The 14,166-nt window shown below is 58.7% G+C and overlaps 1 protein-coding gene and 1 long non-coding RNA gene across 3 annotated transcripts; one reads left to right on the top strand and one right to left on the bottom strand.

Annotated features, from left to right (window-relative positions):
- Positions 1-491: 491 nt before the first annotated feature.
- Positions 492-4,833, bottom strand: LOC112924941 (uncharacterized). The gene is made up of 3 exons (XR_003235983.2): positions 4,053-4,833; positions 3,704-3,868; positions 492-1,401 (listed from the first exon to the last, which is right to left on the bottom strand). It is a non-coding gene; the product is annotated as an uncharacterized lncRNA (long non-coding RNA).
- Positions 4,834-6,911: 2,078 nt separating this feature from the next.
- Positions 6,912-12,447, top strand: RNF112 (ring finger protein 112). Of its 2 annotated transcripts, none has more exons than XM_072730485.1 (14): positions 6,912-7,312; positions 7,489-7,529; positions 8,181-8,466; positions 8,687-8,893; positions 9,011-9,139; positions 9,370-9,474; positions 9,923-9,973; positions 10,281-10,337; positions 10,419-10,493; positions 10,634-10,751; positions 10,910-11,070; positions 11,151-11,204; positions 11,318-11,392; positions 11,478-12,447. In XM_072730485.1, exons 1-14 carry the CDS (start codon positions 7,259-7,261, stop codon positions 11,946-11,948), a joined length of 1,884 nt encoding a protein of 627 aa, XP_072586586.1. In that variant the 5' UTR covers positions 6,912-7,258; the 3' UTR covers positions 11,949-12,447. The 2 variants fall into 2 exon arrangements, with proteins under 2 accessions (XP_072586586.1, XP_072586585.1); XM_072730484.1 differs by having other exon boundaries at positions 7,042-7,312; positions 10,904-11,070.
- Positions 12,448-14,166: the final 1,719 nt, after the last annotated feature.

The following is a 14,166-nucleotide window of genomic DNA, read 5'->3' as shown; positions in this document are numbered from 1 at the left end:
TATTCATGAGACAGGCAGAGACACAGGCAGAGGGAGAAGCAGGCTCCCTGCGGGGAGCCCAATGAGGAACTCAATCCCAGGACCCCGGGATCACAACCTGAGTCAAAGGCAGATGCTCAACCTGAGCCACTCAGGTGCCCCTCTTTTTGTTTCTTTTCTTTTCTTTTCTTTTTCTTTTTCTTTTCTTTTTTTTTTTTTGAGAGAGAGGAAGTGCAAACGTGCAGGGGGGTGGTGTGAGGGGCTGAGGGGGAGAGAGAGAACCAGAGAGGATCTCAAGCAGGCTCCATGCCCAGCCCAGAGACGGACATGGGGCTCAATCTCAGCACCCTAAGATCATGACCTGAGCTGAAATCAGAATTCAGACGCTTAATTCACTGAGCCACCCCAGCACCCTAGTTACAGCTTGAATTTGAATTAGGAATGAACTCAGTCCAAGGGACAGGCCTCTGGGTGCCCAGCAATCAACACAGCTTCACTTAAGTAACCTTGGGTTAAATTTAGTTATATAATCATCAACTATTTATTTTTAACTGGATATTTAGGATGCTTTAAATCTTCCCCTTTAAAAGAAAAAAAAAAAAAACCTGTTTGTGTCAACAAGACAGATGGCTAGCCTCAAAACGCTGGAGCAAACTAGAAATGCCGAGTGGACTACAAGAAGCGTCTTTCAACATGTGCAGCTGCAGTTGGCAAAGACCAGAATGTGTGATGAAGCGCTGCGTTGGTAAGGACATCCTCAGATCAGATCTTCCAGGCGGGAAGTGGTGTCAGAACAGGAACAATCATTACAGCACTGCATGTGACAGCAAGACGTTCGTGATATGTCCCTGAGGTCTGTCACTAGAGGGCTGGCTGGAGGACTAGTTACATACTGTGCTTTAGAGAAGTCGCTGTCCAGAACCATAAGCAGTCTCCTCCAGTCCATTCAGGCAAAGTAATGGGTCAGGGACGCAGATCTGATCGCATGCCACCTGCTTAAAATCATATATGCTTCCCATGGCCATGGAAGTGGAGGGTCTACACGGCGCTCTACAACCTGAGCTCTGCTGACTGCACTCTGGATGCCTTCACCCTGCATCTGCTCAGACTCCAGAGCCCATGCTATGCCACCCATCCTGGCCTTTGCACATGGCCTGAATCCCCCTCCTTCCCCAGTATCTTTCAGGGGTTACCTCCCACCCATCCTGCAACAATGAGCCTCAGTGGCCCCCACATCTGGGAGAGAACAGGCTCCCACCGTTCCAGGGCTTCTGTACCAGCACTGACCACAGTGATGGGCAGCTGCCTGTCTGCTTGTTTGAGCCTGGCCTCTGAGCTCCTCGGGGGCAGGGACCCCATTGGCCAGTTGTAGCTCCTGCATCCAGCTCCATGCTTGTTTGGCACATAGGAGGCATTTTCTAACTTTGAGAAACAAAGGGAAGGAGAGAAAAGGGTAGGGAAGGTTCCCTGCAGGAAGCCTGAGCCAATGAGGACCTGGGTGAGAATGGCGAGGGTGTCCCAGGCTGGGGAGTGGCAGAGGCAAAGGTGTGGAGGTGGGACGTGGAGAGACCCTCTGGACACAGTACAGGACACAGGACCTGGTGGGCCAGTTGAAGGGGTACCACAGGCCTGGGGATTGGGGAGCCTGCTTCCTCCTGCCAGGGCTGGCACTGAAGGTCTCCTCAGCCTTCTGAACCTGTTTTCCATCCCAAAAATGGGGCTAATAATCACTGTGTTGCGGTGGGGAGTCAATTGAGGCAGCTCATGTGGCAACATGTTGTAGATCCTAAACTGCTTAAGCAAATGTTGGATTTTTTTTTTAAATATGAAAATTATTTCAGGAAGCCTAGGATCAAATTGATGATGGGAGCTTTGAGAAGGAGGTTGGGGAGCCCAGACTTTCCTCTAGCTGCTGACACGAGGTTCCAGAAGCTGGCAAGCAGAGAGGGGTGTGGCCAGGCTTAAGGGTCAGGATCATGAACAGCTACACGTGGGCCTGGCCTCTCAAGCATCTGGACGGTCTCCTGCCCAGCTGTAGAGTTCAGGGACTGGCCTTGGTGTCCCTCCCTGCTAACTGTTGCTCCTTCCAGCTCTGAACACAGAGGTCGAAGCTAGAAGCCACTTGTAAGCATGGCCATCAGTTGGATGGGGAACATGTGGCCTCCTGCCTGAGCTGGTGGCAGCCTCCCCCATGTCATCAGGGTTTTGGGCATCTGGGCTGTGTCCTGCAATGGGCCTTGCAATCCAAGGGTGTGTCTCAGGGCAGGGCTGGGGCCACCTGTGCCAAAAGGGGACTGACGGATCCTGGGAGGGGCTGTCCATGTAGCGGATACCTTGTTTTCTCTCCACCATGCTTGGCCTTATCTTGATCTTTATTCAAAACTAGCAGATGCCAGCCAAGTATGACAGGTGCTGGGGGAGCTGGCACGTCCTTTCAACCCCACTGTCTCTGGTCTGGCTCTTGTCCCACTGCTGTCCTTCAGCTAAAGGAGGCCTGACCTCTGAGCCCAGCTGCATGGGCCAGGTCTGTGATGCTCACACAAGGGGGCCAGGCTCACACAGGGTGAGAGCAAGGGCATGGAGGCAGCCATGCTGGCATGTGCACCAGGGCAGTTGGGGATTCTGTTGCACCTGCCCTCCCTGGCTCATCATACCCAACAGCACCCAGGGGCTATTGGCTTGACAGGATAATGGGTTCCTGAGTCCTGCAAGAGAGCCCTGTGGGGCAGGGCATGAGGAATGATGCCAAAAGATGGGGGGGGGGGGTAGCATGCCCCTGTGTGCCTTGGCCCCTGTTCCCCTTGCCTCTCCTTGCTTCACAAGCTACATAAGCTAGGCTCTTTATCTTGCACTTCTGGATCCTTGCAGGTGTTGGCGTCCCTGCCAGAAGTGTTGTCATCTCACTCTCATAGCTTTGCAGGCCAACTTGTGTTCATCCTTCAGGCTTAGCTTGGGCATTGCCTCATGGAAGATGCCTTCCCAGATGTACAGATCTATGTGATCTGCTTTTGTTTGGTCCTCCTGGCTCACCTCTTGCTCACCCTTGTCAAAGAGCTTATCACCCAGGACTTGTCTAATGATTTCTCTGCCTCACCCACTACACTAGATGCACCATGAGGTGCATCATTCTATTCTCAGGGCCAGCATGATGCCTGGCATAGAGTGCTTAATATATTTTTGCAATATGGATGGATAGACTGGATGAAGAATGGATGATTGGATGGACAGAGGCAAGGTTGAATGTTGGCCAAAAGATGGATAAGTGGGTAGGTGGGTGGTTGGGGAGCAGGTGGGTGGATGGGTGGGGCCGGTGGGTGGGGGGATAGATAGATGGAGCAGCAGGTGGGTACAGGAGTGGATGAGTGGGTAAATGGAGGAAATCATGCATATGTGCATGAATGGGAAGATGTATGGATGAGTATCTGGGGAATGGGTGGGTGAAAGAATATAGGAAATGAATTGTGCATATGTGAAAGAATTAATGATGGATAATGCATGAGTGTGTGGCTGACTGGGTAGATGAGTAAATAAGTGGATAATGAATGGGTAGATAATCAGTGCATGCCTAATGGAAGGTTGGAGGAATGGAGGATGGATGGATGGATGGATGGATGGATGGATGGATGGATGGATAGATGGATGGATGGATGGGTGGATGGATGGATGGGTGGATGGATGGGTGGATGGATACATGGATGGTTGGGTGACTGGACTCCTCACTCACCTGGCAGGCCTCTGGGACACATTGGGTGGAGTCAGTACACACATAGTACTCAATGATCAGGGTCTCTGGGCTCTCCTGGGAACACCTGCAGTAGAGACCTTCACGGACTTCCCAGTCCAGGAGTGGCACACAAGTCTGCTGGAGAGACTATGGAGGAGGAAGAAGCTGTAGGAGAAGTGGAAGACAAGGAGTGACAGATTCTTGCCTTGGCAACCAGAGAGAGCTCTTTGCATGGAGAGAGAGGGCAGGGATGCAGGGCTGGTGAGGTAAGCTGAGGCTCAGGCTGTGGGTGGGTGGAGAGGGAAGGGGGCCAGGAGCGGCTTGGGGGTGAGGGTGGAGAACAGTGTACCTGGGTTCAGGGTGGAGACAGATGGAAGGATGTCACCTCAGCCCCGGTTGTGGGCTTGTTTTCTTCACTTTCTCTCAGCCAGTCACCCAGCAGGAAGTGCTGTGGGGCAGCTGGGCAGAGTCCAGGGGGTAGAAAGGGCTGGATCTTCCCAGAAAAGGCCCATCCCTAGCCCCTCCACCAGCACCACAGCGATGGGGAGGGAAGTGTGGTGATCCCCCACATGGCCTGCACCTCGCTGACAGTGCTCAGGGCATCCAGGTGGTTCCTAGGAGCACAGAGGAGGGAGTCCAGAAGGGGAGAGATCCAGTGCTCACTGCTGCCTACTGTGCCAGGCTTCCTGGTGAGTGCCAGCCTTCCCCACGCCTTCTGGAAGCTTCAGGCCAGGGAGGCAGGAGAGGAAGCAGAACTTTCCAAAAGAAGGGACTTCTGGTCTCATCGAGCCCTCTTCCACTTACACATCAAGAAACTGAGGCCCAGAGACAATTAGCAAGCTGGGGTCAGAACCAGTTTCCACATTCCTAATTCCAATCTCCACCTAGACCAGGACTAGGCCAATTTTCTTTCCTTCTTTGAAGTAAATGACTGCACACCAAGACGCAGCAAGACCACAAAGTGCTTTCCAGGCTTATTATAATTGCATGATTTCTGCCTGAGAAAACCATAGAATGTAGTGGTTAAGAGCTTGAATGCAGGAGCCTGACTGAGTTTGGATTCCAGCTCTGCCACCAATGGCTGTGTGACCTTGTGCAAGTGACTTAGCCTCCCTGGCCCGTTTCTTCATCTGTAAAATGAGAGTAATATAGTACCTCTCACACAGGTTGTGTTATTGAGGGGAAGTTTATGGACGCGGGGTGCGTGAACAATGCGTGTGGGTAGGATCGTGTGGCTTGCGTGTGTGTACATACAAGTAAGTCTGAGCTCATATGTAAGTGTGCACCAAAACGAGGCCCTGGCGCACAGGCAAGCAAGTGTGTGTGTGTGTGTGTGTGTGTGTGTGTGTGAAGAAGCTACTGCCTACATCAGGGGACCCAGAAGCCTTCTCAAATAGCGTCCCAGTCTGGGAGACTGTATTGTTGACTACCTCTCACCTCTTCTGAGGCCAGAAGCTGGAGCCAGAAGTCAGGAGGTCAGCAGCCTAAGCAGGGCCACTGGGAGCAGGCCCCGCAGAGAGGGAGGAACCACGATGTTTGTTGGGTGAATGAAGGAACAAACTCACTCCCTCTCTACAGCTCCAGCTCCTGAAACCCAGAACCACCCTCCTGCCCCAGCCCCTTCCTGTGGGCTCAGCTCCCAGGAGCCCTCCCCAGAGGCCTGTCTACCTTGTGGGGCCAGGCCTGGCTCAGTGTGTCCTCTCCTGACCCTATAAGTCCCCAGGGTGGGCCGAGGGTACTGTGAGGGACCCACATGGTATCCTCACCTGCTAGGAAACAAGGAGCTGAGCAGAGCAGAGTTTCCTCCTTTCCTTTCCAGACACAGTGGTCTGTGGCAGGGGCACTGGGCCCACCTGTTAGTATCCCCTCCTGGGCTTACCTGCCAGGCTCTGGAAGTTTGACCTTGGGGAAATCTCCTTCCCAGTCAGAGCAGATAGGCCAAAACAAATGTTGCCCATAACCCACATGGAACTGAAATTTTTTGCCCTGAAAAGAAAATTTTCTTTTTAGATTTTATTTATTTATTTGACAGAGAGAGAGAGAGAAAGAGAGAGCACAAGCAGGGGAAGTGGCAGGCAGAAGGGGAAAGAGAAGTAGGCTCCCTGAAGTAGGAGCCTGAGGTGGGACTCGATCCCAGGACCCCAGGGTCATGACCTGAGCCACAGGCAGATACTGGACCCCTCCAGGTGAATCCATTCCGCCGCCCCCCCCCCGCCCCCGCCCGCCCGCCCCTGCATCCTAGCACCTAAGGCTTAAGAATAACTTCCCTTGGGCAAGTGGCTTTCTGTATGTACTTGACCCCTCAGAGCTCAAAAGAGCAAAGGGAAGCACCCAGGGTCCCTGGCTCATATAGGGCAGCTGGGAATCAAGCCTGGAGCAGTCTGGCTCCAGAGCCTCGGCCTCTCGGAACCAATCAGAATCAGGTGTTCTGACCATGAGCCACCTGAGGGCAAGATCACCTCCAATTGGGAAGGGAAGGGGGAGGCAAGGAGGCTCCGGAAGGGGATGGCATCTGAGCTGGGCCTGCAAGGGTCTCTCAGGAGGAAGGAGGGGGCGCCCCGCTGCAGGCAGGGGGAACATGGAGTCAAGGTGCAGAAAGCAGAGAAGGGTGAAGGAGGGCCAAGCCTGGAGAGGAAGTTTCAGGCCCACAGACACAGGTCAGGTGGCTTGGAATTTTGATCTGATGGTAGGAGGGAGCCATGGCCAGTGTGGGGGGTGGGGTGGGGTGGGGGATTATGCTGGCTGTGCACTGGGGAGCAGATGGGAGGAGCCCAATTAAGAAGCGGTTAGAAGGTCCAGAGGTGACAGTCACAAGCTCGAAGCAGGGTGAAAGCCAGTGGAAGGGGAAGAGACCCAGGGACACACAGCCAATGTCAGAGAAGTCAGGGGGGCTGGGAAAAGCTGGGTGGAGGGGATGCGCAGGGCCACGTGCGATACGCTGGCATCCTGGAGCCCCACTTGCAAGGGCGCTCAGCAAAATGTTCCTCCAGTGAAGGGAGGGAGGCTCCCTGCCCCTCTCCAGGTCAGCTCCGGCGGTGCCATCCTCCGTCTCCCACACCTCTCCTGCACACCGTGCCGGTGGCCCTGGGAGGACCCTGGCTGGGCCAGTAGGGACAGTGCCTGCCCATGGTTCCGTCTCTGCCCGGCACCCATACTGCTCCTCTCTCTCCATCCCTCCTCCCCCTCCCTGTCCTTATCTTTCCCTTCCGTCTCCATGGCGACTCACCATCTCGGGCTGCCTGCATCCCAGCCTCTGCCAGGGATTCTGGGCCTGGCTCGGTCCCTCCCTCCTCCGGAGCCCTGGTTCCCGCAGTCCTGTCTCCTCCCCCTGGGGTGAGTCCAGAGGCAGCCTCCTCTTTCCCGACTGTCACATCTATTTTCCAGCGCTGACGAGTCTGGGTCGGCTCCTCTGGGGAGACCATCCCCCACCCCCTCCACCTGCCACAGCTCAGCCAGCCCTTCCAGGAGGAAAGCCATCCTTGCTGCAGCCCAGTGTCCCTGCCTCGGGCCTCCTCCTGTCTCTGCCTGCAGACCTCTCCTCACTCCCAGCCCCCCATGCCGAGGTCCGCCTTGTCAATCATCTCCTTTTGTCACCGGCTTGGCAAGCAGGCAAGTCTTGGGTCCTGAGATTTGGGGGGAGGGCGGGGAGGGGAAGAGGCCATCTGGGGACGAGGGATGGGTCTGCGGAGAGGGGATGGGGGCCACTGAAACCCAGGAGGAAGACAGAAATCTGGATTCTCTTCTAGATAATGTTTTATCCCCCCCCCCCCAATTTTGTCTCCAAGGAGAGAAAACGGAGCTTCATGGGAAGCAGTCGCAACAGTTGGTAAGTGGCAGGGCCTGCCCACAGGACTGCTCCAAGGCCCCGCAGCCACCGGCCTCCCGCAGGCTGCCCCAGGGGAGGCCCGAAGCTGGGTGCCGGACTGGAAGGGGCCGGGGAGAATCCAGTGGGCACTGCCTGAGACCAAATCCAGCTCCAGGAGGGAGAGCGGAAGGCATCTTGGGAGAACCAGAGCCCACTGCCCCACACGGGCAGGCTCCCGCCCTCTCCTCCCGGCCCCACGGTGTGTGTGCAGGCACCACCCCTGGGGCTCCAGCCCCCTGTGGGAGCCCTGGCAGTGGAAGGCTGTGGGAGAGGGCTTTCATGAGCATTCGCGCCTGGCACCGGGCAGGGAGCGCCCCACATGGGCCCCGGGAGCACGGCTGCTACCTCTCCTCTGGGCCGTTCGGAAACGGGGGCCCACATCAGTCAGTGCAGGAGCTTGCCCACGGATGCACGGTGGCCGTGTGGCAGCTTCTGCCTGTCGGGAGCCCTGTCACCACTGCTCTGCTGCCCCCACCCCGGGGCCCCAGGCTCTGGGGTGCAAGTGAGGGATGGGCAGAGCATGCCCTCTCCGGGAGCACCCTGCCCCCCACACTCCCGGCCCGTATCCCTGCACCCCACATGCTGCTCCCAACAGCCCGCTCTGCCTCCCAGGTCCCACACGCCATTCCCCAAGCTGGAGCTGGGCCTGGGGTCCCGGCCCGCGGTGCCCCGGGAGCTCCCCGCCTGCTCCATCTGTCTGGAAAGGCTGCGGGAACCCATCTCGCTGGACTGTGGCCATGACTTCTGTACGCGGTGCTTCAGCACACACCGCGTCCCGGGCTGTGAGCCGCCCTGCTGTCCAGAGTGCCGGAAGATATGCAAGCAGAAGAGGGGCCTCCGGAGTCTGGGGGAGAAGATGAAGCTCCTGCCGCAGAGGCCTCTGCCCGCCGTGCTGCAGGTCCAGGGACCAGGCCTCGGTGTGGGGTGTGGGGCATGGAGCAACCCAGGTCTGATCCAAGATGGGACCGGTGGCTTTGGCTCTATTCTAGGATGTCAGGGTGGGGCACACAGTTTGGGGGAACACAGTCTTATTATGGGATGGTGTCAGATGCACACCACACTTGGGGACCCACTTGCATGACCTGGATGCTCAGGGAAACTTCTTTCTCCTGACGCAGGAGACCTGTGCTGTGAGGGCAGAGCCACTGCTGCTGGTGCGAATCAATGCCTCTGGAGGCCTCATCTTGAGGATGGGAGCCATCAACCGCTGCCTGAAGCACCCCCTGGCCAGGGACACCCCTGTCTGCCTCCTTGCTGTCCTGGGGGAGCAGCACTCAGGGAAGACCTTCCTTCTCAACCACTTGCTCCGGGGCCTGCCAAGCCTGGTGAGGGCAGGGCTGGGGCAGGGGGCTGGGGAGGGGCAGGTCAGGGGCCTCAGCCTGGCTTTGGGAGGGGAATGGGGGCCGGATGGACCAACTGATGCTTTCTTTTCTGCCTTGCAGGAGTCAGGGGAGGGCGGCTGGCCGAGAGGAGGAGGGTCCCTGCAGGGGTTCAGGTGGGGTGCCAATAGCCTTACCAGGGGCATATGGATGTGGAGCCACCCTTTCCTGCTGGGGAAGGAGGGGAGGAAGGTGAGGGACATAAAAGGCAGAGGAGGTGAAGATTGCGGCAGGGGTGGGGGGTGGAGAGGCTGGGACATGCAGAGAGCAGAGATGAAGGGGAAGGGAATGGAGAAAGAAAGCTTTGGGGGCAGGACTGGAAGACGAGGGGTGGGCAAAGGCAGGGCTGGGGGGAGCATGTGGAGGAGTGAGGCAGGCCTGACCCCGTGGTTCATCTCCCTCCTGCCCCTCCCCCCATACAGGTGGCCGTGTTCTTGGTGGACACAGGGGATGCCATGAGCCCAGAGCTGAGCAGAGAAACGCGGACTAAGCTCTGTGCCCTCACCACGATGCTGAGCTCCTACCAGGTGAGGGCGCTGTGACCTGGTGCCCCACCCCATGGGCCCCGCTCCAGCTTAGCTTTCTCCAGAAGGGCACATGTCAGCCTGGGCTGGCCCTGGGAGTGCTTGGGACGGTGACCCTGATCTCATAGACTTGTGTGTCTGGGGTCCCCACAGGTTCTGGGGTTGCCCCTGCAGGGGAGGGATGCCCCCAGTCAGTGAAGGTGGGAACACGGTTTGTTCCAAAGGGAAGTCTAAGTTCCCCATGAGCAGCTGAAGGTCAGCAGGCCCACTCCTGGGGCTGCCTGCTGTCCCTCATGGGCAGCCCAAGCCCTGCAGGCTGCGGAGGCCCCCAGGCAGGTGTCTCCCAAGTCCCAGCTCCACAGTCGGCCTGTGAGCTCCTTCCTCACCGGGGTCTTCCCAGTATCTCTTTGCCTTTGCAGACCCTCTTCCATCTTGTTCTCCTTGGTTCCAGATCCTCAATACCTCTCCGGAGCTGAAGGATACAGACCTGGAATATCTGGAGGTGAGGAGAAAATTTGGTCTTGGGGTGCCATCTTATCCCTGCCGTGACCATAAGGCCAAGGGACTGGACCAGCCCTAATTGGGTGCCTTCTGGTTCTGGCCTAGGAGTTCATGACCTGGAGCTGGGCTGGTGGGTTTGAAGGCCTGGTTGGGGGAGGCAGGGGAGTCCTAGAGCTGGGAGTGTGGGGGATGGGGAGGGTGGGGAGGGTAGGGAGGGGCAGGAAGGGGGGCCCCCTAGCCAGCCCAGAAGGGAGAGAGCCAGAGTCCTTGCAGTGACCCAGCCATGACCCTTGGTGCCTCATCCCCAGATGTTTGTCCATGTGGCCGAGGTGATGGGCAGGCATTATGGGATGGTGCCAATCCAGGTGAGACACCCGTTCCTGGACCTGTCACCCCAGACCCTCACACCCCCACGGCTGCTGGTGTCAGGCCCCCTTCTCTTCCAGCACCTGGATCTCTTAGTTCGGGACTCATCCTACTCCAGCAAGGCAGGGCTGGGCCGTGTGGGTGACATGATCCAGGTGAGGGGTACAGACAGAGGGGCAGAGGGGCAGGTGGGGGGAACTGGGCAGAAGGTGAGAGGGGGCGGGAGGGGGCCTGCAGGCGAGCCAGGAACAGGAGTCTGGTCCCTAACTCAGAGGTCCCCCCATCCGTCCCCCAGAAATCCTCTGGCAAGTACCCCAAGGTTCAGGAGCTGCTCCAAGGGAGGCGAGCCCGCTGTTACCTCCTGCCCACCCCGGCGCGGCAGTGGGCCACCAGAGGCCAGGGCAGCCCAGGCGGTGAGTGTCCCCCGGAGCAAGGCCTCCACACCTTGCCCTCCTCGGCCCCCCCGCCCTAGCGAGCTGCGCCCTGCCTCTGACACCCTTTCTCCTCCCAAAGCCCGATCCTGCTCAGCCCCCGGTCTCCTCAGCATGAGGAATCTCTTCCTCAGACACAGATGACGATTTGGGGCACCTCTCCGCCTACGTGGCCGATGTGCTGAGCGCCGCCCCCCAGCACGCCAAGAGCCGCTGCCAGGGGTACTGGAGTGAGGGCCGCCCCGTGGCCAGGGGGGACAGACGCCTGCTCACGGGGCAGCAGTTAGCTCAGGAAATCAAGGTGCGCCCCCCACCTGCACCCCCATCCCTCCCCACCCCCGACGCCCCCCCACCCTGACCCCTCCCCTGCTGTCTCCGCAGAACCTCTCGGGCTGGATGGGGAGGACGGGGCCCGGGTTCGCCTCCGCGGATGAGGTACAGGGGGCCCCCCGGGGAGGGCCTGGGGGGCCGGGTGCGTGGGCCCTGGGATGGGTGCGGACGAGGGCGGGGGCGGGCGGAGGGAGGCAGCCTGGCTTTGCCGTGGACAGATGGCCGCCCAGCTGCACGACCTGAGGACGGTGGAGGCCGCCAAGAAGGAGTTCGAGGAGTACGTGCGGCAGCAGGTGAGGGCCGCGGGCCGCGGGCTGGGCGGGGGCTGAGCGCGGGCTGGGCGGGGGCTGAGCGCGCCGCCGTTCTCCCCGCCCGCAGGACGTGGCCACCAAGCGCATCTTCTCTGCGCTCCGGGTGCTGCCCGACACCATGCGCAACCTGCTGTCCACGCAGAAGGACGCCATCCTGGCCCGCCACGGGGCGGCCCTGCTGTGCCAGGGCAGGGAGCAGACCCTGGAGGCGCTGGAGGCCGAGCTGCAGGCCGAGGCCAAGGTCTTCATGGACTCCTACACCATGCGCTTCTGCGGCCACCTGGCCGCCGTGGGCGGCGCCGTGGGCGCGGGGCTCATGGGCCTGGCGGGCGGCGTGGTGGGCGCGGGCATGGCAGCGGCCGCGCTGGCCGCCGAGGCCGGGATGGTGGCGGCGGGGGCCGCGGTGGGGGCCACGGGGGCCGCCGTGGTCGGGGGCGGCGTGGGCGCTGGGCTGGCGGCCACCGTGGGCTGCATGGAGAAGGAGGAGGACGACAGGGTGCAGGAGGGGGACCGGGAGCCCCTGCTGCAGGAGGAGTAACGGCGCCCAGGAGACCAGACCGAAGGGAGGAGAGATGCCAGGTGGGAGGGAAGGAGGTGTGGGAGGGGAGGCCTTGGGGGTGGTGTGGAGCGCCCCACTGCCCTGGTTGAACGCCCGGTGTCTGGGTGGCTGGCTGGGATGGACCATCCAGGTGGCTCCTGGATGGAGGGGGGCCGCCCCGTCCAGGAGGCAGCGTCTGGGGGCAGTGGATAGAGCGTAGGGCCTGTTTCTGGTTGCACACCACTGCTAACCTGCCATGGTCCCCAGATAGCTTGACCCCGGAGTCTCCCACCAACAGCGAGTCTCCACCCTCCCCACCCTGGCTTATTTCCCCTGATGACCCTGGATTGTAGGAAGGCTGAGCAGGCACCATTCTGGAAGTCTCCCTTGGGTAGAGAGGATCTGTCCCTTCACAGATGGGAGAAGTCCCAGGTTGAGTGACCTCAGTGCTCAGAGTCAGGGAGCACAAATGAGGGGCTGGGGGGAGAGAGGGAAGGAGGAGCCGCCAGGCAAAACCAAAGAGTCCAGGTATGGTGGACAGTGGCCTGAACCCCAGAGGGGAGCCGCCTGCTCTAATGACTCTCCCCAAAGCTGCCCCAGGAGGATAATAGTGGCCTCCCCCACCCTCTGCAGCCCCAGGACTCCATGTGTGCACTTTGGATGGGGCCTCTGTAGATGTTCCCTCACGGTTGTGTTCTTTGTCAAGCCTGCTCAGACAGCAGAGTGCCCACGTTCTTTCTGGAATGCTGTCCCAGCAATGGGTTAGATGCCAAAGAAATCGCCAGTAATTGCACTCTGAGCTAAACCAGATGGCGCTTGTAAGTCGGTGAAAGTCCCACAAGGGACACCTTCCATCCCGAACACGAACACGCCCTCTTTCCTGAACATGTGTCTGCCGGAGACCTGGGTGCAGCGCCCCTCCCGACCCCAAGGAGCCCAGAGGGCCCAGCGCCCTTCCGTGGGACAGGAAAGTCCTGCTGGAAGACTTCTAGGCTATTACACTGTAAAGTATTCATGGGCGCATTCTATGAAAATAAAATATGTGTGCTTGAGTGTCAACTTCCCAGTAAATTATTCAAATAGTACTTGAATTCAACTCCCAGAGGGCTTTGGAGCAGAGGGGTGGGGGAGGTGAACCAAGGCACTCCATCGTGGGGACCTGTGGACAAGAAGAGGGAGACTGATATTCAAGGGATCTGGGAGCTGAGAGTCCAAGGCCCCACGTAGGGGTTGCAGGAGGGCTCAGGCCAACAGCCAAAGGCACAGCCACCTTCCACTAGGGCTTGGGGTCCTGCTCCCCTAGTCTCTCCTGCCTCAGACGGATGACCCTGCGAACAGATTGTCACCAGGTGTCTGTCCTGGTAGAAGGAGAGGGTAGAGGCATAGATGGGGAGTCCTTGCTAAAGCCTCGGAGGAAGGAGGAGCCCAGGCCCATCCCCGTGGGAGTCAGCCAGCTGGACATTCACCTGCTGCTTCTCCTGCCCCTCAGCTCCCTATCTCAGAATTACAGCAGTGGCCACTGTGTCCAGACCTGCCTTTTATAGATGCAAACCCAGAGAGGGGAAATCTCAGCTAATGCTCCCCAGCTGGCCTATGGCAGAAGAAGGGACGCTCCAGACTCCTGATCACCCCAGCTGGTGTTCCCCCACAGACATTAGGAGACATTATTTTTAAGGTCAGTTGTGCTGAAACCAAGATGCTTCTCTTTGGTGGTTTCTCCCCCTCTCGTCCAGCTCTGGGAAACAGTACTGAGGCAGAAGGCCATAGTCTGGGACACATGGCCCCACAGTAGGAGCTTCAGTTAGCAAGTAAGGGATAAAATAATGATGCAGAGAAATCCCAAAGTCAGGGCTGAGGACAGGTGGGGTGAAGACAGAGGGCTAAGGAGGATTCTAACTTTTGGAGCTGGGCCAGAGGTGGAGCATAGGGTCCAGACTTTGTCCCGTGTTTGCCGAGAAAGCCTTCCTGGAAGCATTTTTTGGGTCTTTCCATCACCACGTGGTGGATCCATGAGCTACAAAACCTCCCAGATTTTGGGACTGGCAGCCTTAGAACCTTGGAGGGGGCCTCCAAGGAGTCCCTGAGGGAGGATTTTGTCTAGCTAGAATCCCACCTTACAGTGCTGGAAGGAACTGCAGTGGGCTACTCCACCCTGATCTTTGAATGGAATTGAGCTGTTGGCCAAGTGGAGGATGTGCTCTGCAGAAGCAGGATGAGT

This window comes from Vulpes vulpes, chromosome 12 (assembly GCF_048418805.1).
Source record: "Vulpes vulpes isolate BD-2025 chromosome 12, VulVul3, whole genome shotgun sequence".
Classification (NCBI taxonomy): domain Eukaryota; kingdom Metazoa; phylum Chordata; class Mammalia; order Carnivora; family Canidae; genus Vulpes; species Vulpes vulpes.
The sequence above is the reverse complement of the archived record's forward strand: the minus strand, read 5'-3'. Positions and strand labels throughout refer to the sequence as shown.

Excerpts from the sequence above, each read along its gene's own strand:
- RNF112 (XM_072730484.1), top strand. The coding sequence starts at position 7,259 with ATGCCGAGGTCCGCCTTGTCAATCATCTCCTTTTGTCACCGGCTTGGC. Across the intron at positions 8,467-8,686 it reads CTCTGCCCGCCGTGCTGCAG|GAGACCTGTGCTGTGAGGGC; the intron begins GTCCAGGGACCA and ends CTCCTGACGCAG. Across the intron at positions 9,974-10,280 it reads CAGACCTGGAATATCTGGAG|ATGTTTGTCCATGTGGCCGA; the intron begins GTGAGGAGAAAA and ends CCTCATCCCCAG.